The sequence below is a fragment of the Temnothorax longispinosus genome, chromosome 2 (assembly GCF_030848805.1).
Source record: "Temnothorax longispinosus isolate EJ_2023e chromosome 2, Tlon_JGU_v1, whole genome shotgun sequence".
NCBI lineage: Eukaryota > Metazoa > Arthropoda > Insecta > Hymenoptera > Formicidae > Temnothorax > Temnothorax longispinosus.
In genome coordinates, this window is record NC_092359.1 from 1,199,823 (window position 1) to 1,224,003 (window position 24,181).

The 24,181-nt window shown below is 43.7% G+C and overlaps 4 protein-coding genes and 1 long non-coding RNA gene across 7 annotated transcripts in view; 2 read left to right on the forward strand and 3 right to left on the reverse strand.

The window, feature by feature from the left end:
- Positions 1 to 6,163, reverse strand: part of Ft (cadherin-related tumor suppressor fat) — a 101,170-nt gene extending 95,007 nt beyond the window's left edge. The window contains 1 exon segment of the mRNA XM_071770957.1: positions 764 to 6,163. Coding sequence (XP_071627058.1) covers positions 764 to 6,160 — 5,397 coding nt within the window. The 5' untranslated portion in view covers positions 6,161 to 6,163.
- The window catches only part of LOC139808703 (uncharacterized), a 57,244-nt gene extending 44,753 nt beyond the window's left edge, over positions 1 to 12,491 (forward strand). Inside the window, exon 3 of the long non-coding RNA XR_011730927.1 lies at positions 11,658 to 12,491. This is a non-coding gene — a long non-coding RNA (uncharacterized lncRNA). The remainder of the gene's footprint in view (positions 1 to 11,657) is intronic.
- Positions 12,492 to 12,641: 150 nt separating this feature from the next.
- On the reverse strand, positions 12,642 to 14,936 carry Bka (FCF1 rRNA-processing protein Bka). 2 transcript variants are annotated; one of them, XM_071770955.1, is made up of 6 exons: positions 14,812 to 14,936; positions 14,285 to 14,365; positions 13,568 to 13,650; positions 13,403 to 13,474; positions 12,984 to 13,293; positions 12,642 to 12,878 (listed from the first exon to the last, which is right to left on the reverse strand). In XM_071770955.1, exons 2-6 carry the CDS (start codon positions 14,285 to 14,287, stop codon positions 12,738 to 12,740), a joined length of 609 nt encoding a protein of 202 aa, XP_071627056.1. In that variant the 5' UTR covers positions 14,288 to 14,365; positions 14,812 to 14,936; the 3' UTR covers positions 12,642 to 12,737. The 2 variants fall into 2 exon arrangements, with proteins under 2 accessions (XP_071627056.1, XP_071627057.1); XM_071770956.1 differs by lacking the exon at positions 14,812 to 14,936 and adding an exon at positions 14,641 to 14,708.
- Positions 14,937 to 15,727: 791 nt separating this feature from the next.
- Drp1 (dynamin related protein 1) lies at positions 15,728 to 20,136 on the forward strand. 2 transcript variants are annotated; one of them, XM_071770949.1, is made up of 8 exons: positions 15,728 to 16,175; positions 16,723 to 17,287; positions 17,379 to 17,626; positions 17,729 to 18,259; positions 18,342 to 18,509; positions 18,722 to 19,019; positions 19,103 to 19,314; positions 19,384 to 20,136. In XM_071770949.1, exons 1-8 carry the CDS (start codon positions 16,074 to 16,076, stop codon positions 19,438 to 19,440), a joined length of 2,181 nt encoding a protein of 726 aa, XP_071627050.1. In that variant the 5' UTR covers positions 15,728 to 16,073; the 3' UTR covers positions 19,441 to 20,136. The 2 variants fall into 2 exon arrangements, with proteins under 2 accessions (XP_071627050.1, XP_071627051.1); XM_071770950.1 differs by having other exon boundaries at positions 15,731 to 16,175; positions 18,773 to 19,019.
- Positions 19,054 to 24,065, reverse strand: LOC139808696 (SET and MYND domain-containing protein 4). The gene is made up of 4 exons (XM_071770951.1): positions 23,140 to 24,065; positions 21,483 to 22,329; positions 20,656 to 21,295; positions 19,054 to 20,598 (listed from the first exon to the last, which is right to left on the reverse strand). Exons 1-4 carry the CDS (start codon positions 23,157 to 23,159, stop codon positions 20,099 to 20,101), a joined length of 2,007 nt encoding a protein of 668 aa, XP_071627052.1. The 5' UTR covers positions 23,160 to 24,065; the 3' UTR covers positions 19,054 to 20,098.
- Positions 24,066 to 24,181: the final 116 nt, after the last annotated feature.

The following is a 24,181-nucleotide window of genomic DNA, read 5'->3' on the forward strand; positions in this document are numbered from 1 at the left end:
GTATACATCCGGCTTAATAAAAGAGTTTCTTTCAATGTCAATAATGATACATTATTAGCATCTCTTAAGTAATTAAATCATGCGCGTGATTATCTGTAACTCACAAATCCGCTTGCCGTCCATTTAATTATAACAGTAACGAAAATACATGAAATAGGAAAAACGAAACGTGTGCGCGTATCCCCGAATTTATATGACATTCTCTTGAAGAGTGAATAAAATATGATTAATTAATACTCCATTCTTCTGTACTGCACGGGAATTTTGCAGAGAAGCAGAAGTTATAAAATTGATTATAATTACATTGTGCATAGTCGGTATCAGAATATGTATGGCTCTAATCTAAAGTGAATCTCACGCAAATATGTATATATGTTTAATAATTTATATCATTATCTGCACAGCTTAGAACAAGAATAAATGCATAGAGATTATCTACCAAATGAAACAAATGTCTCAATGATTCTGGCGCCAATCATACTGTCAAATCTATCTCGCGCGGTATCAATTCAGCAATTATAATATCCCCGCTGAATCTCGCGCCGCAAACGACAATCCGGATTCACCCGTTCGCTCGCCTGCCTCGCGAGAAGGGGTCTTATCCGGCAATCGAGAAATTACATTACGCGAGGCGAGCGTGCGGGACGGGGAGAGAACTGGCACGGTGCACAAAAAGCACCGAATATCTTTCAGGAGCCGACGAAGGAAGCATCATTAATATCACCGGGACGATCAATCAAAAAGCCAAGCGGCGCGGACTCACTTTGGTGGACGTCGTACTGGGCCTGGTGCCGCCGATGCCTATGGCGTATATCTCCACCTCGTACCATTGGACGCCGGTCTCGCGGTCGAGCTGGGCCGCGGTGGACAGCACACCGGTCTTCGTGTCGATGTCGAATAGCCGATCAACTTGGGGCCCGTCGCCGGCGGTCACGTTCGTCACGTAATACTCGAGCTCGATGTTGGATCGATGGCTACGCGCGCTCACGCGCAAAATACTGGTGCCGATCGGCTCGTTCTCGTAAACGTTGCCTTCAATCTGACCCCGGTGCTCCCAAATCGGCTGATCGTCGCCGTTCTCGCCCGGCACGATCAAGGTCACATAAGTCTCGGACGAGCGACGCTCCGCCTGGACCGCCTCGTCCGTCGCACGGACGCCTACCTGATATTTGGATGCTCGTTCGAGGAGGCCACCCTTCGAGAATGATGGATGAGGTTTCATGGTGAGTTGACCGGTATTACGATAGATCCGGAACATATCCGAGTAGTTGACATTGGAACGGAGCAACTCGTACGTCACCAGGCCGTTGGTGCTAGAGTCGAGATCGCGAGCGACTAGCTGCGTGACTGCGACCTCCTTGGTCGAGGATTGATGATAGTTGAAGTTGCCGGCGCGCAGATGCGGTAACACCACCGCCGACATGCTGACGAAGATCGGCGCGTTGTCATTGACATCCTCGACGATCACGATCACCAGTTTCTCGGCGGACAACCGGGCACTTGGCGGTTGCGCTTGATCAGTAGCGATCACCACCAGCTTGAAAGTATCCACCTCTTCGCGGTCGATCGGGAGTAACGTATGGATCACTCCGCTCGACGGGTTGATACCGAAACGCCGCACCTCGTCCTCTGGGTCCTGGCTGAGGATTGAGTAGCTGACCACGCCGTTGTCCCCCGAATCTGGATCCTCTGCGGTAATGGTGACGATCGGTGTTCGCACGAGGATACCCTCGCGTATCTGACGTACTATTGCTGTATTTGGAAACACTGGCGGATTGTCGTTGGTGTCGATCACCTCGACGGTCAGACTGGTGACGGAACTGAGCCGTGGATGACCTCCGTCGCTGCATGTGACGTTGAGCGTGTAACGTACCATCTCTTCGTAATCGAGCGGCTTCTTCAGATACAGGATACCAGTCAGCGGATCGATATAGAACGTGTCCCTTTTATTACCAGCCGATATGATGAATGTCAACTCGCTATTAGGCCCAAGATCGTTGTCGGTGGCCTTGAAACGTAAGAGCTCGGTGTTGGTCGGCGTAGTCTCCAGCACAGAGATCTTCGATTTGTTGTCGACAAAGCGCGGCACGTTATCGTTCTCATCGAGCACTTCGATATGGACGGTCGCGCTAGATGACAGTCGCGTTTCCAGACCGGCATCGTGCGCCACGACGGTCAGCACGTAGGTGTCGGATGTTTCGCGATCGAGCTCCTTCATCAACGAGATCTGCCCGGTGGCCTCGTCTATCATGAAATGACGGTGCTGATTGCCATCCTCCAGCGAATAGAACACATCGCCGTTCAATCCCTCGTCCGCGTCAGTCGTGTACACTCTTAGCAGCTGTGTGCCGATCGCGGCACCCTCGCTCACCTGCACTCGATAGGGCAGACGCTGGAACTGCGGTACGTTGTCGTTAACATCGGTGATATAGATGGTGACCTTGACGCGGTCGCGCAGGCGGTTAACGCCATTGTCGGTGACAGTAGCTTCCAGATTGATATAGCTGCTGCCGGTATTGGTCACCAGGAGCTCGCGATCGAACACGCGCAACGATCTGACGAAACCATTCCTTGGGTCGACCACGAAATCCTGCTGGCTGGTTGGCAGCGAGAACATAAGATCAGCGTTACGGCCGACGTCGCGATCAGTAGCCAGCAGCTTGCCGACGAAGGTGTCGGGCGGCTCGTTCTCGCGCAGATGGAAGCTGAAACTGCTATTGATGAACTCGGGCGCGTTGTCGTTCTCATCAATCACGTGGACCACCACCGGGACCACGGAGCTCCGTGATGGGCTGCCTTGATCGGATGCGGTGACCTCGAGCGCGTAATAGTCCCGTTCCTCACGATCGAGCGCGTTCTTCACGTATAGCTGGCCATCCGGAAAGATGCCGAAGCGACCCTCCGCATTGCCATCGGTAACACTGTATAATATCCTGCCGTTGGCGCCGAGGTCCGCGTCTTGAGCTGTCAGCGAAAAGAAACGCTCGTTGACTGGAGTAGATTCCGGAAGCGAAATCTCGTAGCTGATCAGTCGGAAAACTGGTGTGTGATCATTGACATCTTCGATCGTTACGTGAATTTGGTGCTGGGCGGACAGCGGTTGCTTGCCGGAATCAGTCGCCGTCACTTCTAGATGGAGGACCGTACCGGGCGGCGCACGAATCGGCTTGTCCAGGTAAATGATGCCCGAGTTTTCAGCGACCCTGAATTGCCCGCCTGAATTCTGCGTCAAGGAATAAATGATTCTGGCATTGGCGCCGGTGTCACGATCCCTGGCTCGAGCCAGGCACACCTCCTGCCCCACCGCCGCGTTCTCCTGCAACAGGATTTCGTCGCCTCGCTCACCCCTGGGAAACTTTGGCGGATTGTCGTTGATATCCTGCACGGTAATGTTGACGGTTGTCTGGCCGTACGCGAAATTGGCGTGCGCTGACAGTTGCAGGCTGTAATAGGCGACTCGTTCGCGGTCCAGGCAACCGGCGGTGCTGATGACGCCAGTATTCTCATCGATCCTGAAGTTGCCTCTAGGATCACCGAATACTATGGCGTAGCTCACCTTATCCGTGTTGTCGTACTGCGTAACATGTACCGTGCCGACCACCCGACTACTAGACGAAACGAAGTCGCAATCACCACGATCCTCAAAAACACGAAACTCGTAGCCGTTGTAAGTGTCGAATTCGAGATGTTCCAGATCCTCCTCGCGTATAATCTCCACTACGGCGTTCCTGGCTGCCACCCGCTCGCCAGTGTCCTTCGCTGAGATGGTCAATTCGTGAAGAGTCTCGTGCATAGCCCGCAAAGAACCTTGCAGGACAATCTCGCCTGTCCTTTCCTCCACCATGAAGAGACTCTCGCGGCCGGATTCCAAAGTATACCTCACCTGAGCGTTCTCCCGAGCATCGGCGTCGGTTGCCGTTACTTTACCTATCGTCGTACCTGCCGGAGCATCTTCGGAGATGGACATTAAATATCTCCAAGGATAGAAGATCGGCGAGTTATCGTTAATGTCCTCCAACGTCAGCACCACGGTAGCGGTCGAAGACTGTACCGGCGTGCCTTGATCCTTCGCTATCACTAGAATTCTGTACGTCGCTATGGTTTCCCGGTCCAGGGCGACCATGGTCGTCAGCTGACCGGTCAGGGCGTCCAGTGCAAAGGTCTTGGGATAATCACGCGAGACGCTGGAGTGAAAGCTATACGCGACGCTTCCATTGGTACCCTGATCGTTGTCAACAGCCGTGAGAGTAGCTACCAGACTATAGGGCGGGGTATTTTCCGATAGTGTGACCTCGACGACGTTCTCGGAGAAGCGTGGAGCCTCGTCGTTCTCATCAAGAATCGTTACTTTGAGATGCGTGGACGCGTACTTAGTATTCGGACCGCCGTCTCGTGCCGATACGTGTAATTCGATGCTACCTTGGACCTCGCGATCCAGAGTAGCTATGGTTGTAACCAGGCCGGTGTCGCTGTCGATGGCGAACCAGCCCTGCTCATTACCCGAACCGAACTCGTAATAAATCCGCGCGTTTAGCCCAGAATCCGCGTCCGTGGCCGAGATGCTGGCGACGAAGCTGCCGATCGGTGCGAGTTCTGACAGCACCGCCGAGTACTCGCTTTGCTGAAATACCGGCTCGTGATCGTTGACGTCGTTCACATGAATCACGAGATAGGCCGTGCCCGATCTGGGCGGCGTGCCCTTGTCAGTAGCAACTACCGTGAGATTATACTTGGGTATTTCCTCGCGGTCCAGCCGGCCGTCGACCCGCACGATGTCGAAGCTCTCCATCTTCTCCAACCGAAAGTGGCCCAACTCATTCCCGGCGCGTATCTCCACACTCGTCTTGCCGTTCAGACCCTCGTCGTCATCGATCACCGACACCGCCGCGACGATCGCGTCCTTGGCGGCGTTTTCGTCGACGGTAGCGAAGCGCGCATTCTGTGGAAAGTAGCTGAATTTAATCACGGGATCGTGATCGTTCGCGTCCAATACGTTCACCGTCACGTAAGTACGACCGTCCTGCCTGGGCGAACCGTGATCGCGAGCAAAGACCGTGATGACGCAGCTCTTGGGGCAACCGCCGCTTGGTTGTTCCACCGTGCAACGTTGTTGAGGACATTTCAACGGCTCGGCTGTCGTGATCGTGCCGGTCTCTGGGTCAATTGTAAACTTGCGCTCATTATCCGGCAGATAATATGTCAGCTTGGAATTGTCCTCCGAATCTTTATCGGTGGCGTGGACCGTCAGCACCTTCGTGCCGACTGGTGCGCTCTCGTTCAACGCCACTACGTAATCGCTCTGTTGGAACACGGGCGGATTGTCGTTCACATCCAGCACCGTCACGTTCACCAGCAGATAACCCAGCCGTGGTGGTCGGCCGCGATCGCGGGCGCAGACATTGAGCGAATAGAATTCCACCTGTTCGCGGTCCAGCTTGCCGGTAGTCTCAAGGTGCAGGTACGACGTCTCACCTGTAGGGTTTCCAGTGACCTCCAGACGGAACTTGCCATCCGTATTGCCGTCAACGATAAAATAATCGTCCAGCACGCCGTTCTCGGGTGTATCCCGATCGGTCGCGGCGTCCAACAACAGCTTGGTACCCGCTACGGCTGATTCCGAGAAGCTAACCGCGATACTGGGCTCCGGAAATTCTGGGTTGTTGTCGTTAATATCAAGCACTAGAATCCGCACCTCGATCGGATAGGTCGGCTGACTCGAGAGCACGACCAGATCGAACCGATCACTGCTGAGAGCTTCACGATCAAGAACCTTCGCTGTTCTTATTTTGCCGGTCTCCGGGTCGAGCACGAATTCCTGGGGTGGCTCGTTGAACCTGTAAGTGAAGTCAGGCTTCACCGGTATCGTGCCGACCAGGGTGCCCTTGGGCTCGCCTTCCCTGATCTCGAGCTGGACTCGCGTGTCGACCGCTCTGCTCTGCATCGCCAGGCCCATCGCCCCGGCGCTATCCTGCGGCAACATCGGTGACCTTCGTGGGACTAACCGCGTGACCCTTTGAGGTAGGTTGCGCGAGGTAAAATAGTCGTCGAACCCAGCCACGGCCACCGTCGCCGTCGCCGCCGCCGCCGCGTCCTGGCCGACGACCTGGCCGCCATTTTGGTCCACCACCGACAGTAGTCCCAGGAGCAGGGTCAGGATCATCGATCCCCTTATGATCATCTCTTCGGTCTCGCCGCGACACGCCCACCTGTCTTAGCCAAATCTCGGCTCACGGTGACTTGTCGTAGGCGTAAAATCGCGCGCTCCGATTACGCACTACCTGTCGTTCTTCCTCCTCATGGTCGTGGCCGGCGATAATCCTGTCGTCTTCCGCGTCTACGTACCGGCGCATTGCACGTATCGCGACATTCCACCAAGAATGGAGATTAATCGCGCGCGACGACGTGAACCGCCGTCCCCTGTCCGGCGATGCGTCGCATTTTTTTCCCCACCGGGACCAAAGTCCCGATTTAAACCCGGAGCTGGTGGGTGCTTTCTTTTCCGTCTTTCTTCCTCTTCTTCTTCGTATCTGTTTCTCTGTCTCTCTTTCTCTCACACATACACACTTTCTTTCCTTATCTTTCTCTCTCTCTCTCTCTTTCTCTTTCGTTCTCTCCTCCTTTACTTCTCCTTTCCTTCGCCGCTAAAAGTCAAGTGTATACGAGAGAAGACTTCACCCGGCAGAAGGGGCAGTGACCCGCCGAGAGCCGCGCCTCGCGAAACGCGCGTCTGCGGATGTTCGCGAATGCTTCGCGAGCGCGAGAATGAAACGTTTCGGACGATTTTCCGATCAGCAATTCGCAATCGCGATTTCGAATCGAGAGAACGTATATCTTCTTTCCTCCTCAAGAATGGGTTCTTCTCTCAAAAGATTGCTCTCCTTTTTCAACTCTTGCGCTTCGAGCACACGCATCTACGTCACGTGCTTCGCTCTGTCATATTGCATTTTCAGGACGACGAATTCCTTTCGAAATGGAATGATTGGCAACGTTAACGAACAACGATTTTTCGTGACGATCTTTATATCTCGCTATATCTCAAACACTGAGATCCCTCAGAATCCACGGATTTATCACTAAAGCCCGGATTAAGCCCGACAGAACCTCGCGACGTAAACACTGCACAGAGACGAGGACGCACCAGAGATCCAATATCCGGAACACAAAACGAAACGAACGATTCACGATTTATGTGTATCCTCGCGAGAGTACCGATTTAATCGAACGAGTTTAGTGACCGAACCCCGAGGAACTCGAATTCGCGATTCACTCTCGAGTACGCGCGCCTCGCCGCCGAACTCACGCTATCTTTCGCGGAAATTGTCAGGAAGTTCACGCGATCGCGATGCGGCGCTCGGTCGGGCTCGCCGCTGATCGCGGAGCAATCTCACGAGCAACACAACGGGTTCGCGTGCGCGCGCGCGCGCGCCTCGGGGTAGGCGTTATCGAGGGATGAAGACGAGCCGCGTGCAACCGCGGAAACAATCGGCAGCGGAGCCGAGAAAAAAAGAGTAGGAGAGAGTGAAGGGTTAAGGGACGAATAACGAAACACGACGAGGCCACGACGAGCGCGACGTAAGGCCCCAAAAGAACGCGGAACGTGAGCACCGCGAAGAAGAATGTCGCCTTCCCGAGGGCTGACCTGACTCGACTGAACCGAGCCGGTCCCAGAACCTCGCCGCTGCCAGGAGAGGCATTCTTCGGGCTGGCTGACGCCGTCCCTCTCCGATCCATCGGGCCCTCTTTCTCCCCCTCCCCTGCTCTCTATCCTTCGCCCGTTCCTTGCATCTCCGTTCTTCGTCCTTCTCTCTCTTTCTGTTTAAACCTTTACCCCGACCACCCCGCGCAAGGCCTATCGATATCACCTTCTCTGTCCGCTCTGAGAAACACCGTGGCTCTACCGCGTCTCCTCGCTCCACGATGGGCCCCACTCGCTCTTTCCAACAACATCGCTCCTTCCTTTTCCGTTTCTCTCTCCCTCCCTGTCTTTCGTGTCAAGAAACGTTCGATCTCCTATCCCGGTTACTCTTTCCTTCCCCGAATGCTCATTTTCTTCGCTCTTATTCTCTTTCACATCTCCCATCCTCCTCCCTTCTTGTTCTCCTTTCCCCTACCATTTTGCCATACCACTACCTATATCAGAATACGGGTATCTTTGTCCGCGACGCGCGTAGGCCAGTCTCTCTCTCTCTCTCTCTCTCTTTCCCACTCGTTCTTTCCCGGGGCCCGCTGCTTCGATCGTGGGCCCCGTTCTCTCTCCTCTCCCACCCTCTTACGCGACTCACCTCTCCAGCTTTCCCTCCTCGCCATCTTCCACGCGCGATCATTCCACCTTCGACTCGCCTCGCGCATCCCGCCGTCGTCTCGCTGAGATATTCTCCCTTTTGCCCTCGAGGAACGAGCAATGCGGAGGCTCAGGTATGCAAGATGGCCGCCGCACGCTGGAGCCCCGTGCGACGAGGACGTTGCTTCGCGTTGACGGGAATGAGAGAGATGTAGCGAGAACAAGAGGGACGTCAAGTGGACCAGAGAAAGAAAACGAGAAAGGGAGGAGAGAAAGAGAGAGAGAAAGGAGGAAGAGAAAAGAGAAAAACGAAAGAGGAAGAAAGAGGGAGTAAGAGTAATACGAGGACCGATGAGAAAAAGGGCGACGAGGATAGAGAACGAGAGATGAATAATGCGTGGGGGAGGAGGGGGGTGGAAATACCTAGAAGGGCGAGCAGGGGGACACCCCGACTTAGGGGATGCAGACTGCCACGCGGAGAAACATCGGGATATGTCAGAAGGGAGGGGCGTGAAAGGTGGAGCGGGGGTGATCCGCGGGATCCGGACTCACGGCTTGTGTGTAGATATATATCCGCGGGCCTATATGGTCACTTTTATAATCCGTTACCGCGATTGAGTGTTCCGCTCGATTCTTTCGATCCTCTTTCCTTCGAACTAATTCACCGTCTCGGGTTCCCCCCCCCTCTCTCTCTCTCTCTCTCTCTCTCTCTCTGTCTGTCTGTCTGTCTACTTTCTTCCCTCCTTTTTTCTTACATATCTACGTAGTTTACTCGCTCACTGGACCGTTGATTTCCTTTAATCTAGTTTACTAGGTACAATACCGTACGGACATGTAAGTTGGTTGGTGCTTTGATAATGTTGAAACCTACAAAAGCTACAACCAAAATTATAAAAAATTATAAAAAATAAGATAATAGAGTTGCCATGCTACTCTTCGTGGCAACCAAGTATTCATGCCACGCAAAAATGCACCTCACTACAGAATTCGTTCGCGCACATCTGATTTTGCAGTGATCGCATATGGTCCAGTTTCTGGTTTAGAATGAAAAGCAAAGTCCGCAGAAAGGAGATTATGATAATAAAGGAATCGATTAGTAATTATAGTGGTGATAGTCAATTAAAAAAAAAAAATTTGAGAATAATACGTGATTAAAAACAATAGAAATCCATCACGAAATAAGTCAATAATTAAAGAATAAATTGTTATTAACATTTGGTATATTTTTATTTGTGACTTTAATTCAACTAATAAGTAGTGCATGTGAAGAAATCAAGGTACTGCACAAGTCAAACCTTCTCGGTTTACTCATTTTAAACTCCAAGTCTAAAAACCGAACGAATCTGTAGAATTTAATTTGTTGCAAAAATCGAGAAATATAACAATAAGTGAACCGATTTGCACATTTTTCCGATCATCCTCGTTCCTTTTATCCCGCGGAACAAGGGACAGATCGCTTTGGACCAACTCGCTTTACGTGGACTTAGATAAGAATGAGTACGAGTGTTCTCTCGAATGAGTGAACGTCCGCTGAAGAATAGGGAGAGACGCGATTCCTTATCGGATGATGGACGAGTCGCCTTCTTCTCGGCTTGAAATATCGATGAAAATTCGAGAGGGTTTTATTGGAAAGGGTAATAGGTGACAATGCGCCAAACGACGCGTTTCGCGCTATCTTTAAGTTTATAGGACTCCAAAGTAAAATGCATCCGTTCCACTCTTGAGTTGCGTTAAGTCTCCGAACGTCCGTCTTGTCAAGGAACCGTGCGACACGCACCGACAAGTAATTTTCTGCGCGTCAAATAATTCATAAAGCCATGCGGAAAATACGTAAAATATCGGTTACGAAGAATTATGAACAACGAGAAATAGTTAATTACAAAGTACCTCATCTCATGTACGTATCACTTATCTTATTTAATCTCAATTAAGTAAACTTAAGAATCGAGAAAGATTTATATTTATTATTTATTTCTCATAATTCTTAGGTACCTTGGGATGGCTTCCGATTTATATATAGTTTACAATACAATACGATACCTACTATATTAATTTTAACATTGACTTTCCACACATCTGACTAAATTATGTGACTAATTACTTATCTTTAACTTAATATTTATTATTTCATAATCCTGTACTAACTAAAAGATTTTTATATTAATAGTATGATGATATGCAACTGAAAAAATGTTGAATCTACTTAAAGATATAAGTAGAGAGGTATGAGAAAATTTTGATATTGTAGGATTTGTATTTACAAAATTAATACGTACTTGAAAAATTAATCAATATAATCTATTAGTAAATAATAATAAATTGTTTAAAACTTTGTTAAACTTAAATGATTTTTATCTTAGGCATAAAGAAAATAATCTTGGTATTTTCTTTAGAATTTTTTAAATAATCTACATCATTTTTATTATTTCGTCGCAGATAAGATTTTGTATTATTACAATAAATTTCTTCACAAGAGGTGAAAAATATAATAATATAATTAAAATAATGTAATTAACGATAATGTGATAAACGATAGTATAATTGCATTTTAAAGCAGGAAGTAGTTTTTAAGCAGCAAATGCAGCAATCGTTTGTTATCCGAAAGAAATAAATTCAAATTTGGTTCGTAGACTTGTCTCTCGAAGGATGCAACACAGGACGTTGAATTGCATGATTAATATCCTGTGTTCCACCGCGATAACGCGTACGTGCGTACGCCATTTGTTGTTCCGCGATATTAGAAAGATCACGACCCAGGGTAGGAGGCGAAGGAATCCCGACATTTATCCGGATATAGAAAAGCCGTGACACTTTGTGCGCCGAAATCATCAATTACATTAATCCTCGCATATATCGAGCTTCTCGAACCCTGAAGATCGCGATATACGATCTTTTGATTGAGGAGAGTGATTATACGAATCCTCGTATCCGTATCGTTGACAATATCACGCAAACTCTGTTGAACTATCTGTAATATGATGAATAAAATCTATTTATTTAAATATATAAATATATACTTATATTTTTATATAAATATATAAATATATGTGCTTATAAATAATATTTTTTAAACACTCACGAATGTCTGTGATACGTAATATTTTTTTTAAATATAATAAAAAGCACTTATTTATTATATAAATTATTGTATAATATATATGTTTGCAATATTAATACAATACAAATTAATATTAATACAAAAACCTTACAAAATTTATATTATATCCAACAATTTTATTATATTTATATATTTTATTATACAATGCAAATAATTATTATGTCTATTATTTTTTTCTATATATATATAATAATATTTGGTCACGAACTCAAATAATATCTTACATAACTCAGACATTTAAATTACTATCTTTTGCAGGAAAAATTCGCGGCATGAGATTTCATAGAGCGGACTGACAGATTGCAACATCGCATTGCAGAAATCCGATCGTTCTCCACGTGGGTGTACAAAATTGTCGACATCGAGCACGATTACTTTTCGCAATAGAGCGAACGAGCTTCTCGAGGATACAGGGTAAGAAATTGGCAGAATTAAATATCCTAATAGCTTATTTTGCGGGCGTGCCTCGCCATAAATACGCAGCCGATCGTTTTGCTCCTGTTTTTGGCCTCGTTTACGTATACGATTTCGTAAAAAAATAAGAATTACAAAAATTTATTATACAATTGGATTTATAATGTTATAAATGTGTTAGCATATTTATAAAAATTAATTTTATGAGTATTATAAATATAAATTTATTATAATTTAATTATATCGTAATACGTTATAAAACACGCGCGCGCACACATAAATATGCATTCGTGTGTGTTTATGTATATGTATGTATAAAATATATATAAATTATTTTAAAATTATATTAATTTTTTAAAATTCTTTACCAAAGGTTTTATAGAGACAGGAGAGGTTATAGGAAAGTAGTCATACTAGAAAATGTATATAAATTACTCGATACTAACGTAAAGAAATTTGTTATTGCTGTTAAGAGAGGACGCGACCGACGCGACTATTTTGTACCAAAACATTTGTTGGATTATTCTATAAAAATAAAGTCAAATAAGAAAAATAATCATGACAATATTTATATAATATTTTAATAGAAATGTCTTATCACTGCCAAACAATAGAATTTGATAAAATTTAGCCTGCACAGCTAGTACGACGGAGATTTATTATTCTACTATTTGCCTGCTCCTTTGACTACGCGTGGACTTCGTACTGAAAAATCTATATCCTATAAATTAAACAATATTTACTTCGATTAAATATTCCTGTTAGAAGTATCTAAGAAAAATAAATAAATAACTAAAATTCTCTTTAAATAAATAATATTCCAACACATGACGTATTATAAGTTTTATTAACAAAATGCACATCTTTGTGTATGTTTAATACAAAAAGATAATTATTTAAAAAAGGTATCAATAAATTATACTATTATTTGGGTGCGCCATACGCATCTGGCATCCTTTCTATCGTAAATCTGTGTTGAGATACATACATTATTGGCACACCCGGTATCTTCCGTATTCTTCTTTTCAAATCTTTATCATTTGTTGCAACGATATAGCACTTATGCTGAAATAATAATAACACACAATTTAATTTTATCGTCAATAAGATAAATTTAGATTACATCTAAAAGAATTGTCACTAAAATAACATCTTGCAACTAATACTTACTTGTGTTACTCTGTTCACAAGACAGTCATCTGCATAGGTTCCCTTATGCATACATTTTAACCTTTCAAATCGCGGATCCTTGATGATTTTCAATGCCAATTTATACTTCTGTCCAAGCTTCTCTAACTCGCCCATTACGCAATCCGTTATATACGGCGTACACTTTGCATAGAGGCATTCCATCATATTCTGTATTATATCTAATTTGTTTTTAATGGAGAAGTTAATGAAGTTTGTGTCAATTAAAATATGATACGGCGGTCCAAGCTGCGTGTTATACTGGAAGAATAATGCGGAGGATTGTTGTGGCCTGAAAGAAACAAATACTTTATGATAAATAAGAATTTCATAATATCATGCAGAAAGATACTTCTGTTAGAAATAATATAAAATGTCAGATTATATATAATATTACTTACACTTCTGTGACTTTTATTTTAGTCTTATCTTCCTTCGGAGTTTTCTTTGACGGCAGCCGCTTCTCTGGTTTTCTATATAAAAAAAATCCGTTTTAATTTTTTTCGCATATGATTTACAAAGTTATAACAGTGGCTTGTCGAAGATCATATGGTACATTAACTTACATTCGCGAATCGCTCAGACTAATCATCCTTTTCATCTGAGCAAATCTCTGCATCACAACTTTACGCGTTTTCTTATTTTTCCCCTGTAACATATAATTTCATAACAAGTATTATACAATAATATAATTAGTAATATGATATATATTCATTTAAAATAAAACAATGAAATCGCAATCTCTTATATTCTCACTTCATAGGGCGTGTTTAAAACAACAAAGCAGCTACTTGCTTGTCGAGCGAATGTTATGTATAGCAACTTGTACATCGTTGAGTATATTTTCGACATAATATAATCTAAGAGAACATTTATATTAACATTTATTTTAAAAACCAGCAAACGTAACTTACAATAAACTAAATCTCTAGCTAGAAACCTGTAGCTAGAAGATAAAATACGTTATGCAACTAAGCTAATTGCTACAACAAAGCAATTATCATTTAATGCATTCGCTCAACGAGCAAGTTAACTGCTTTGCTGACTTGAACCCATATTTTCTATATACCCTCCAAAAATGCATGATTAATGTCTATTTCTATCAATGTAAATTAACTTTAATCTCAATTTAACTTGCTTTTTATCTTTTCCTAGTTCTTAGAACTTAGTTTTACCGATCAAGATTAATCTGCATTGATGGATTAACTGCATTGACAACTGGACATTAATAATTTAATTTATCTGGTAGAATATACATTTACTTTTTTAAAAAATGCTTTTACCATTATATTTTCTGTGGACGTGTGTGTATCCTTGAGTCCTTACAATCCTTTTTGGAAAAATTATAATAACGAATTCAAAATCTGTAATCAAACAAAAATCATACAGTTAGAAATTTTGTGATAAACAATTCTACGTTTAATTAATCACTGATTAAGTTAATCGAAATTTAGTCGGAGTTACAGAAGAATTTCACTGTATGAAAAGCACATGTGAGCGACGAATGTTAGGTTAGGTTAGGTTAGAAGCAAAAGAGAACATTTCTTTAAAGTTTTACTAAACGGTGGAAATTTAAGGTGCCTTCAACTTATCCATAGGATCATATAAATCTCTTTTCTTTCTTACTTAATGTACATACTTAGTCTATTAACTGAAAAATCTGTTTGGAGTAATGTAACCTGAAGGAGAAGTCGAAGACACCTAAACCCGAAGGAAGCTCCAGAAAGAAAGGAAACAGGATAGAAAATCTTCCTGTTTGTAGCAAAACAGAATAAAGAGAGGAAAAATTAGAGCAAAAATTCAACACAACCTCTGCATGTATACTGCTATTTTCCCTAAATCTCGCTTATGTGAACAATTGTGAACTTGTGAGCGGTATGTGAGTGTGGTTGTGAAACTGCTGGAAACTCAGGAAACTGCCACATGCCACATGCGCGGCTGCGCGGCGTTTCGGTTCGGCGGCGAATCCAGCAAACTATAAAATTGTTCTAAATACATTTTGGAACGCATTTTTAAACATGCATCGCACATTTACAATTATATCTCACAACACGGAGCAAAAATTGATATGTCACTGTAGAAATTTCGATTAGGTTATAAAAATAAAAAAAATGGAAATTATTCAGTGATGGATTATGGATTGCAGCCGCGACGTACTCAAAGAACTCTCGAATTAAGCGAGTCGTTTAATTGTTTTGCAAAGAGATTATTCTGAATTGATTACTCGTGGTAACAAATGAACATTTACATCTCCATGCGATTTCACTAGAAGAATAGGAGATTGACCTTTTTTTATCGCTACTATACATACACTAACATTAACATTTACTACACTAACATTTAGACATTTAGAGGATACAGAGTAATAAAGATAATTAATGTTTATCTGTTACAGAAAAGATTGGAATACGAGGAATGCATATTCATAAATTGAAAATGATTTAAAAATTTCCTTTAAACGAGGGCGACCGAAGGCGGAATTGGAACAATGGATTTACGTGCTCGTACGCGAAACAATTCTGAATAAGTTTCCCCTCGAACGAGAGCGAAGCGAACAGATGGCTCGAAAAAGAGGCGGGAATCGAAACAATGGATGCGCGCGTCATGCCGTCATGCCGTCACGACGCATACGCACGCGACGAGTATCGCAGCAAGTATCGTATGTATGTATACATACCATCATACGTGTGTCACGTCACACACTATCAAAAACGCGCACGCGTGTGCGCGGTATGGAGTACAGGAAGGGGTGACGGAATACGGAATCAGGTGTGCATCATTCTGCGGAGTCGTGGCGGTAGAGTTATTTCGAGTTGAGTTTACGGTCATTCGGCGCATCATCGTCAATCATTGAAATCGGAATATCCGCTTCCGTCACGGAGTCGCGACGCATGTCGACTATTGTAGACGAGAGCTGAACGGTCGAGGGGTGGAGAAGAAAGGGGACTAAGGGGAGCGCGAGAGCGTTACTCGAACCCGGCTTCGTAACCGAAACCGACCGACCGTCGTCCCGATCGATTCGCTCGTCGACGCGACGCGCGGAGGCTTCATCGTCGCTCCATCCGCACCACCATGGAGGCCCTGATACCTGTGATAAACAAGCTGCAGGACGTGTTCAACACCGTCGGCGCTACCGCGCTGCAACTGCCGCAGATCGTCGTTCTGGGCACGCAGGTTAGCCGGAGTCTTTCTTCGGCCCGCGGCCAAACCGCGAGCCGAACCGCGATAACAATGAAACGGCAGGTCCGCCCCTTTCACCTGATGGACTTTGCTACCCTCGTTGCTCTCAAGATTAAACAAAATATGTGACTTCTCCGGTAAGAGAGAAAATTCCGACAGAGAGAGAGAAAGGGTGCAATCTTTCGAAAGGAGCGGATCTAGCGACGGTTGGACATTTGAATTTTGTCGACAAGCATTCAAATTTTTTTTCTTTGTTATGAACAATGTAACAACGACAGGCTATTCATTGTAAGTTGCTTACTATCCGTCGGTGTTAGAATTGAGGAAAATAATATCGTAGCTTGCTTGAATCTTACGGTTTCCTTAAGCATGTTTACTTTTACTTATTTATAATCAGTTAAGAGGCAAATATTACGATTTGGATATAGCCACTCTCAAAGAAATTTTCATCTTATTCTAATCATGAAGAGTCAAAGTGACTCAAAAGATGATCCAAGGGTATTGTCGAATACAATGTAAAAGCAAATATTGAATTTTTCAGAGTTCAGGGAAGTCATCTGTAATAGAGAGCTTGGTGGGCCGTTCTTTTCTACCACGAGGGACCGGTATCGTCACGCGACGTCCGTTAATACTGCAACTTGTATATACACCGAGAGACGATCGAGAACACAGAAGCGCCGAGAATGGCACCCTGGACTTGGAGGAATGGGGAATGTTTCTGCACACAAAGAACAGGATTTACAAGGATTTCGATGACATTCGCATGGAGATCGAGGCCGAAACTGACAGAATGGCTGGGGCTAACAAAGGAATCTGTCCAGAACCAATTAATCTTAAAATATATTCGACGTCTGTTGTTAATCTGACGCTTATAGATCTACCTGGTATTACGAAAGTGCCAGTGGGTGACCAGCCGGAAGACATCGAGTCTCAGATACATGAGCTCGTATCAAAGTACATATGTAGTCCGAACTCTATAATTTTAGCAGTTGTCACTGCCAATACTGACATGGCTACAAGCGAGAGTTTAAAGTTCAGCAAAGACGTTGATCCAGATGGCAGACGAACGCTGGCAGTCGTTACAAAATTAGATCTCATGGATGCTGGTAAATTTTCCACAGTTTCGAAATTTTTTTTGCAGTTTCGAATTTGTCAAAGACAACCGATTGTACGCATACATTGTTTCTCTTCTTTTAGGGACTGACGCTATAGATATTCTATGTGGCAGAGTCATCCCGGTAAAATTGGGTATTATAGGTGTAGTCAATCGTTCTCAACAAGATATAATGAATAACAAGAGTATTAAGGAAGCGTTGAAGGATGAAGCCACATTCTTGCAACGTAAATATCCAACTTTGGCTAACAGAAACGGCACTCCTTACTTAGCAAAAACTCTTAATCGTTTACTTATGCAACATATTAGGGATTGCTTGCCAGAGTTGAAGGTAAGAATATTAATAGTAGAATTGTCGAATTATAGGATATAGCTAGAATCTAATCTACTAAAGTAAGCATAATTTGGTAGAGCTTGTGTTTTTTGAAAACAGAACAGAGTGAATACAATGGTCGGGCAGTATCAAACCTTGCTTAATTCCTATGGTGGAGATGTCGAAGACAAAAGCCAAACCTTGCTACAGATCATTACAAAGTTTGCAAACAGCTATTGCGCTACGATAGAGGGAACGGCGAGAAACATAGACACCACCGCGCTGTGCGGCGGCGCTCGCATTTGCTATATATTTCACGAGGCGTTTGGTAAAACGCTCGATTCGATTAATCCACTGGCAGATCTCAGTAAAAGTGACATATTGACCGCTATTCGCAATGCAACCGGTCCAAGACCGGCTCTCTTTGTGCCAGAAGTTTCTTTTGAATTATTAGTTAAACGGCAAATACGAAAGTTGGAGGATCCTTCGTTACGGTGCGTAGAGCTTGTGCATGAAGAACTGCAGAGTATAATACAGCATTGTGGTACTGAAGTGCAACAGGAGATACTACGTTTCCCTAAACTGCACGAGCGTATCGTCGATGTTGTTACGCATTTGCTACGTAGACGACTCCCACCTACCAATTCAATGGTAAACTAAAATATTTACTGAGTATATGTATCCGTAACACGTTCTTTATACTCACATGCTGATTTGATTTCTTAAATAAAAGGTAGAGAACTTGGTTGCCATAGAATTGGCATACATTAACACTAAGCATCCCGACTTTCACAAAGATGCAGCATTTGTGTCATCTTTACTGAAAGATACTGATGTAGATCACTTGAGGCACAACAAACGATTAACTTCAGCATCCAATACTATAATTACCAATGATACTGTAAGTAATAATCTCCATTTAGTGTCGTTTTTGTGAAATTTATACCAATTTATTATCTTTTAATTAATTGATAAAGTTATTCTTTCAAGAATAATGATTTAAATGTGGATAGCAACGTTTGCATGTCCATCAGTTTATTCAACATTTTATCCGAGCCACTTCTACTTTCTCACGTCGTGTTTGCATTTAATAGTAAAATGTATTTGTAACAGATTGTAAAATCAGTCAATAATCAAGATGAGATGAACTCTGTTTCCAATCAGATTAGAGAACAGCAAGGACAGCAAAATAACTGGTTGCTAAGTAGCTTACTACAGGGAAGAACGGAGTCAACTAGTTCCGCGGATGGTTCTCCAGTTAGAATGCGTGAAAATAGTAACTCCCCGAATCCAGCGATCGAACTGCAAAAAGCATCCCCGCAACAAAAACCAGTGAATCTGCTCCCGGCGGTACCGATACAGACATCTCGAAAACTTAGCGATCGTGAGCAACGGGATTGTGATATTATCGGTAAGGAAGTGTATCGTATTAAAAGTCATAAACATTATGTTAACAAACTTTAATTTCAATTTTCTTTCTTTCGTTGTTCGCAGAAAGGCTCATAAGATCATACTTTTATATTGTACGGAAATCCATCCAGGATAGTGTACCAAAGGCTGTTATGCATTTCCTAGTCAACTATGTGAAAGATAATCTACAAAGCGAACTTGTCACACATTTGTACAAATCAGATCAGGCTGAGGCCTTGTTGATTGAGAGCGAACACATCGCTGTTAGGCGTAAAGAAACAGCAGACATGCTTAAGGTACGTAAAAAGTTAACTACAAAGCCTCTTTATAATAATTGATCTCTAACGATTGCTCTTATTCAACAGGCATTGACTCAAGCAGGTCACATCATTAGCGAAATTAGAGAAACGCACATGTGGTAATCAAATGCCTAAATCGTCATCACCGGATTCTAGTTGAATTTATTATTACATCTCTGTGTTTTAATGAACTGAGTTAAAGGATGTACTTTACCAATGTATATGATGAAATTAATGTACATAACTCTTGTCTTTCTCACGCAAGTAAGGTATATGTATCGCTATTGAGAAGCAATGGTCCTGATATGTTACGTCACCCGTTTTTATAGTATGAGCATGAAGGAGGTATATCGTACATAAAATACGCGTTTGTGCAACCGGGTTATTCAATTCAAAAGATGTAATTCGGGCTCGATTTTTTATTATCTTCGGCATTCTATATAGATGCTGATGACCTATGATTATCGTTGAATTGATTAACTCTTGAATAACTCGTTTTGTAACACGCATTTTACCACGGAATTATGTTTCTTAATTACTTAGTCTAATGTTGCATTGCCTCGCGTTACAGTGATCGTAAATGAGAGTGCAATTGAGGATCATTGTTCTGTGTATTTTTTAGTTATGCTGTTTGCATAATTTTTCTTTCCAGGAATAGAAAACTGGAAGTATCTATTCCTAGTGAATTGTGCCGCGTTTTTCACAAAGCTGTAGAATAAATTGAAATAATTTCACTATAAATAATTGTTATAATAATTGTTATAAACCGACTAAGGGAGTATTACACAGAAATAGAGCCAAGAGAATTGTAACACTGGACGATACATTGTTCTGTTTTGATACCTTCGATATTCGGTTCAGCCAAGTGTTTGTTGACAAAGTCCGCGTGCTCGAATAGCAGAGGCATCGCGTCTCTGTAATTACCCTCATACATTTTCGCGATGGCGCTCAGTCTCTTTTGAATCGATTTTTGAAGTTGCTTCTCGATTCTTTTCAAATCAATCATTTTCTCACATTTGGCGCACCGATGATTCGTCACCTTCGCGTTCGTGATCGAGAGACCCGTCGATTCCGAACACGCCGCGCACTTGTAACACGTCGTTTCGGGTAGCGGAAGTTTCCAGTTCTGCTTGCAGGCGTCGCATCCGCACAGGAATCGATACTTCTTCCACAAGAACTCACGCCTGTTCAATTTGCTCTCGCTGAGAAAGTGAGGTCCGTAGCAATCGAGTATCTCGCATCCTTTGCCGATGAAGCGCAATGCTCTGACCACGACTATTCCTGTAACGTGAGAATTAGAACTTCGTTCATCTCTTCGTCATGTTCCTGATTGCTTACCATTTGGATAGGAGTGGCGAACCACGTTGGGATAACAGCTGTGATTCACGAGACTGACCGTGGTGTAGATCGCCGCACCGATGTTCCTAGGCTCCCAGACACGCGTTGCCTCGTCGTGGACGTTCTCGATGATCTCGTACGCGTTGCAGTTAATCGCCTGCAAATGGTGCAGCATAGCCACAGCCAACGAAACAAACGTCTCCCTCGTGCAGACGACGTCCAGTTTGTTCAAAACCGAGATCAAGCATTTCGCAAGAAAGATCGCCTCGATGGCGCGAATGAGATTCACGCTAGGTTCGACATCGGCGCAATGAGTCTCCAGTTGAAACACCGTTCGGTAATCGAGAGGACTATACGTCTCCTTCGATCCCAAGTCCGTGCATTCCTTGCTAATGTCATCATCTTTATCTTTTGCGTTACCGTTAGCGTGATATCGTAGGAAATCAGGATTCAAAACGCATGTAGCGCTGTTTGATAGCGATAACGCTTGTGTGACCGTCATACGATAAGCCAGCAAGAGATAGGATGTTTGTTGACGTTCGTTGTTTGAATTTTTGAAAAAGTAATTGAATACTGAGCACTCGTATCGGTGATATTTTTCCCACGCTTCTTTGCGACACGTTTCTGTGCAAAAGGCCACCTGGAGAACGCAATATAAAATTTATATCCAAGGATCTGTAAAAATTGCAGGAAGAATCACCGGAAGTCAAAATAAAAAGATAAACAAATTAACGTGGAAACTAACAGGCAACGGTATGGGTAATCAGATCTGACGCTATGTACATGGCGCGTGGCATGCGCAAATATAAATCATGCGCTCTACTAACTGTTTGGCAATCACGGCACGGAATTCTAACGCTGTCTTCTAATTTAAGTGTGGCATGGCAATGCAAACAATTCCTGCCGAGAGCCGGTGGATCCGTACTAAAGGAAAACGGCCGGTCGACAATGAGTACAGTCCCTGGTCTGATGTCTCTTGCAGCTACGAGGTGCCGGCCCCTGGTCTCGTCGAATCGCAGCTCAACGCCATCCGAACAACTCGTGAGACAGCTGTGCGGCTTGCCGTCGACGGTGGGCAATGCGCTGCTGGAAGAAGAACGGGAAAAGGAAGAGGAGTTGGAAGATGTCCTTCCACGGGCGCCGCGTTTCCTGGAGGACGTAGCTTCCAACTTCCGGGAACACTCCCGCTCTAGTTGAAGGCATTCCTTCCTACGTTGCACGAAGTACTTAACGTTCTCCGCGGAGTTGTCATAGAGACTCGCGGAAAGCGCCAACATGCAGTCGCAGTCTCGCAGGCAGCTCGCGTAAGCGCGCAGGCTGTAGAAGCGTCTAGCGCGCTCGCAGATCGCATCTAGAAACACTCTACTGTTCGCACCAGCCGCAAACAGTGCTTGCGTGAGAATATTACAGGTTTTAATCTCCTCGGCGTGCTCGTCTCTGGGCTCCATCGTCGCCCCGAACGATCTTTCGTACAGCCGCGCGGCCTGCGCATCGTCCTTACCCTCGTACGAATCACCCAGTTTTAAGTCCGCCACATAGGGCATTTCTACAAGCATCCCGACCATTCCTCGCCTGTCGCCCGACGCGGATAGCTTCGCCAATCGAGTCGCGAGCGACTCCTCCTGCGAGACGGCGTTATGTACGGCACGACGAAATTCATCGAGCGTGATGTTTCTGTAACACAGCAGGTGAACGATAAAAAAAAAAACAATTTTTAATGCTCCATTTGATACGAAATTCGAAAGAAAACGATATGTTTTTGCAATGAAATAAATGTAAATTCTTAATTTCTTTTAAATGGCCGGCGCTGCGTTGAAACGAATAATATCGAAAAATGAAAAAGATAACGATGTTTATTTATACCATACATTTGATCTGAAGAAACAATCGTCTTTGTAGAAATGAGAATTATACTCGGAATAACTAATTAGAAATACAATGAGAACGACGATATTCAGAAAGATATAATATTCTTTCCAGAAATTGATGTCATATTATGATCATTTGTGTAGGAATATTTTCGCCAGGAAATGTATGGGATCTCTATACTATCATTTATTGGAAAAACTTGTTATCGAAAAACAGATATTTCCGAGTGGTCTGTACATTAAAGTTTATTACTGCGAACGCGTTTGTGTGTATGATATTGTATGCTAATATAATATATAATAATTAATGCATAAAATTCATGTTTCGAAATTAACCGACGAACGCAGGACGGCGACTCCAATTTTTCGCAGACGAGTCGCAGCCACGAACGTGTTTTCATCGTTTCTCTAAATTTAATTCTGTAAATTTAATCACAGACAGAAATAGAGTACGAGCGAACAGCCCGGTTGCGGTAGCGCACCGTTCGTGGAATTTGTCATTAGGCGGAGTACTGTCCCGGTTTTGCAACGAATGGGAGAACGACTCAGAACGAATCTGGACGAAGGTGGGACGACAGCCTGTCGTAGCCGGGATCGAAAAGTATAGCTGGCTTACCCTTTTCTCGTCAGAGACATTACCAATCGTTATCAGAACCGATCGATTGTGCGTTTAATGAAACATCGGCGGGATCTGCCTCCTCGTCGCGAAACAGAGACACGAATGCGACGGATTTCTAAAATTAGGCTGACTGGCGTTCACTCTTGCGAAACGCGCCCGATGCTTTCGTTTATAGAAAATTGAGCAAAAATCTCGTTCCTTCGCGCATTGATGGAACGTGTAGATGCATTTGCAGGAGCGATAATAGAGAATTATTAATGTACTTAAGCAAAGGAAAGAAACCGCCGCGACTTTTGATAAACGAAAAGGAAATGTAATACAAGATAATGTATAACTGTTGCAATTTTTTTGCTATCATTTCGCAACACCAAAGTAGTTTCTAGCAGTAATTATAAAGTAAATTTAAATTGGATTCTCCAAAATAGTGAATGATCGCGTTTTTAATGGAAGAGTGTTTTTAAGATAACTTCGACTAAACTCTGATTAACTTATCAATAATTGATACTTGTACTTTTTTGTTAACATGAACAAAGATATTAATTTTTTGTCGTTTAATATATGGAAAAAAAAGATCTGGAACAGCAAATTATATAATTTAAAAATTTTGCTTTAAGCAATTCAGTCATCGATTAAATTGATGAGAGTTTAATTGAAATCGCTGTTTTTTTAGAACGTCTTTCACGAATTAACTTATTAAATATAATTTTTTTAACACGAATAGAATTTATTAATCTTATTATCTAATACGTAAAAGAAAGATTAAAAAGGTTGAGAATAAATTATAGAATTAGAAATTTTGCCGCGATTTTATTGGTCGAGTTATAAACGTCGATTATTTTAAATTAATTGGAGTTTAGGCAATCTGAACATCAGCTCGTTTTACTTGCACTTTCTGCACTCAAGTAATTTTTTCGCTCTTTATCTTTCCAATCGAATATACGTCCGTCTCGTTTCGGGTTGCAGAAAATGCCTCCAATAGGTACAGTTAAAAAGAACAGACCGCATTTTCGCTGCGCGTGATTCCCTTTTCCCCTCGATA

Bases quoted from the DNA above. Each gene is read 5' to 3' on its own strand.
- LOC139808696 (XM_071770951.1), bottom strand. From the start codon at position 23,159: ATGTCTCTGACGAGAAAAGG. The intron at 21,296-21,482 runs GTTAGTAGAGCG...TGCGTTCTCCAG, and splicing joins CGTGCCGTGATTGCCAAACA to GTGGCCTTTTGCACAGAAAC. The intron at 20,599-20,655 runs GTAAGCAATCAG...CTCACGTTACAG, and splicing joins TCGCCACTCCTATCCAAATG to GAATAGTCGTGGTCAGAGCA.
- Bka (XM_071770955.1), bottom strand. The intron at 13,475-13,567 runs GTAAGTTAATGT...TTTTTTATATAG, and splicing joins AGTCTGAGCGATTCGCGAAT to AAAACCAGAGAAGCGGCTGC. The intron at 12,879-12,983 runs GTAAGTATTAGT...TTATTATTTCAG, and splicing joins TTGTGAACAGAGTAACACAA to CATAAGTGCTATATCGTTGC.
- Drp1 (XM_071770949.1), top strand. From the start codon at position 16,074: ATGGAGGCCCTGATACCTGTGATAAACAAGCTGCAGGACGTGTTCAAC. The intron at 17,627-17,728 runs GTAAGAATATTA...TTTTGAAAACAG, and splicing joins ATTGCTTGCCAGAGTTGAAG to AACAGAGTGAATACAATGGT. The intron at 18,260-18,341 runs GTAAACTAAAAT...CTTAAATAAAAG, and splicing joins TCCCACCTACCAATTCAATG to GTAGAGAACTTGGTTGCCAT.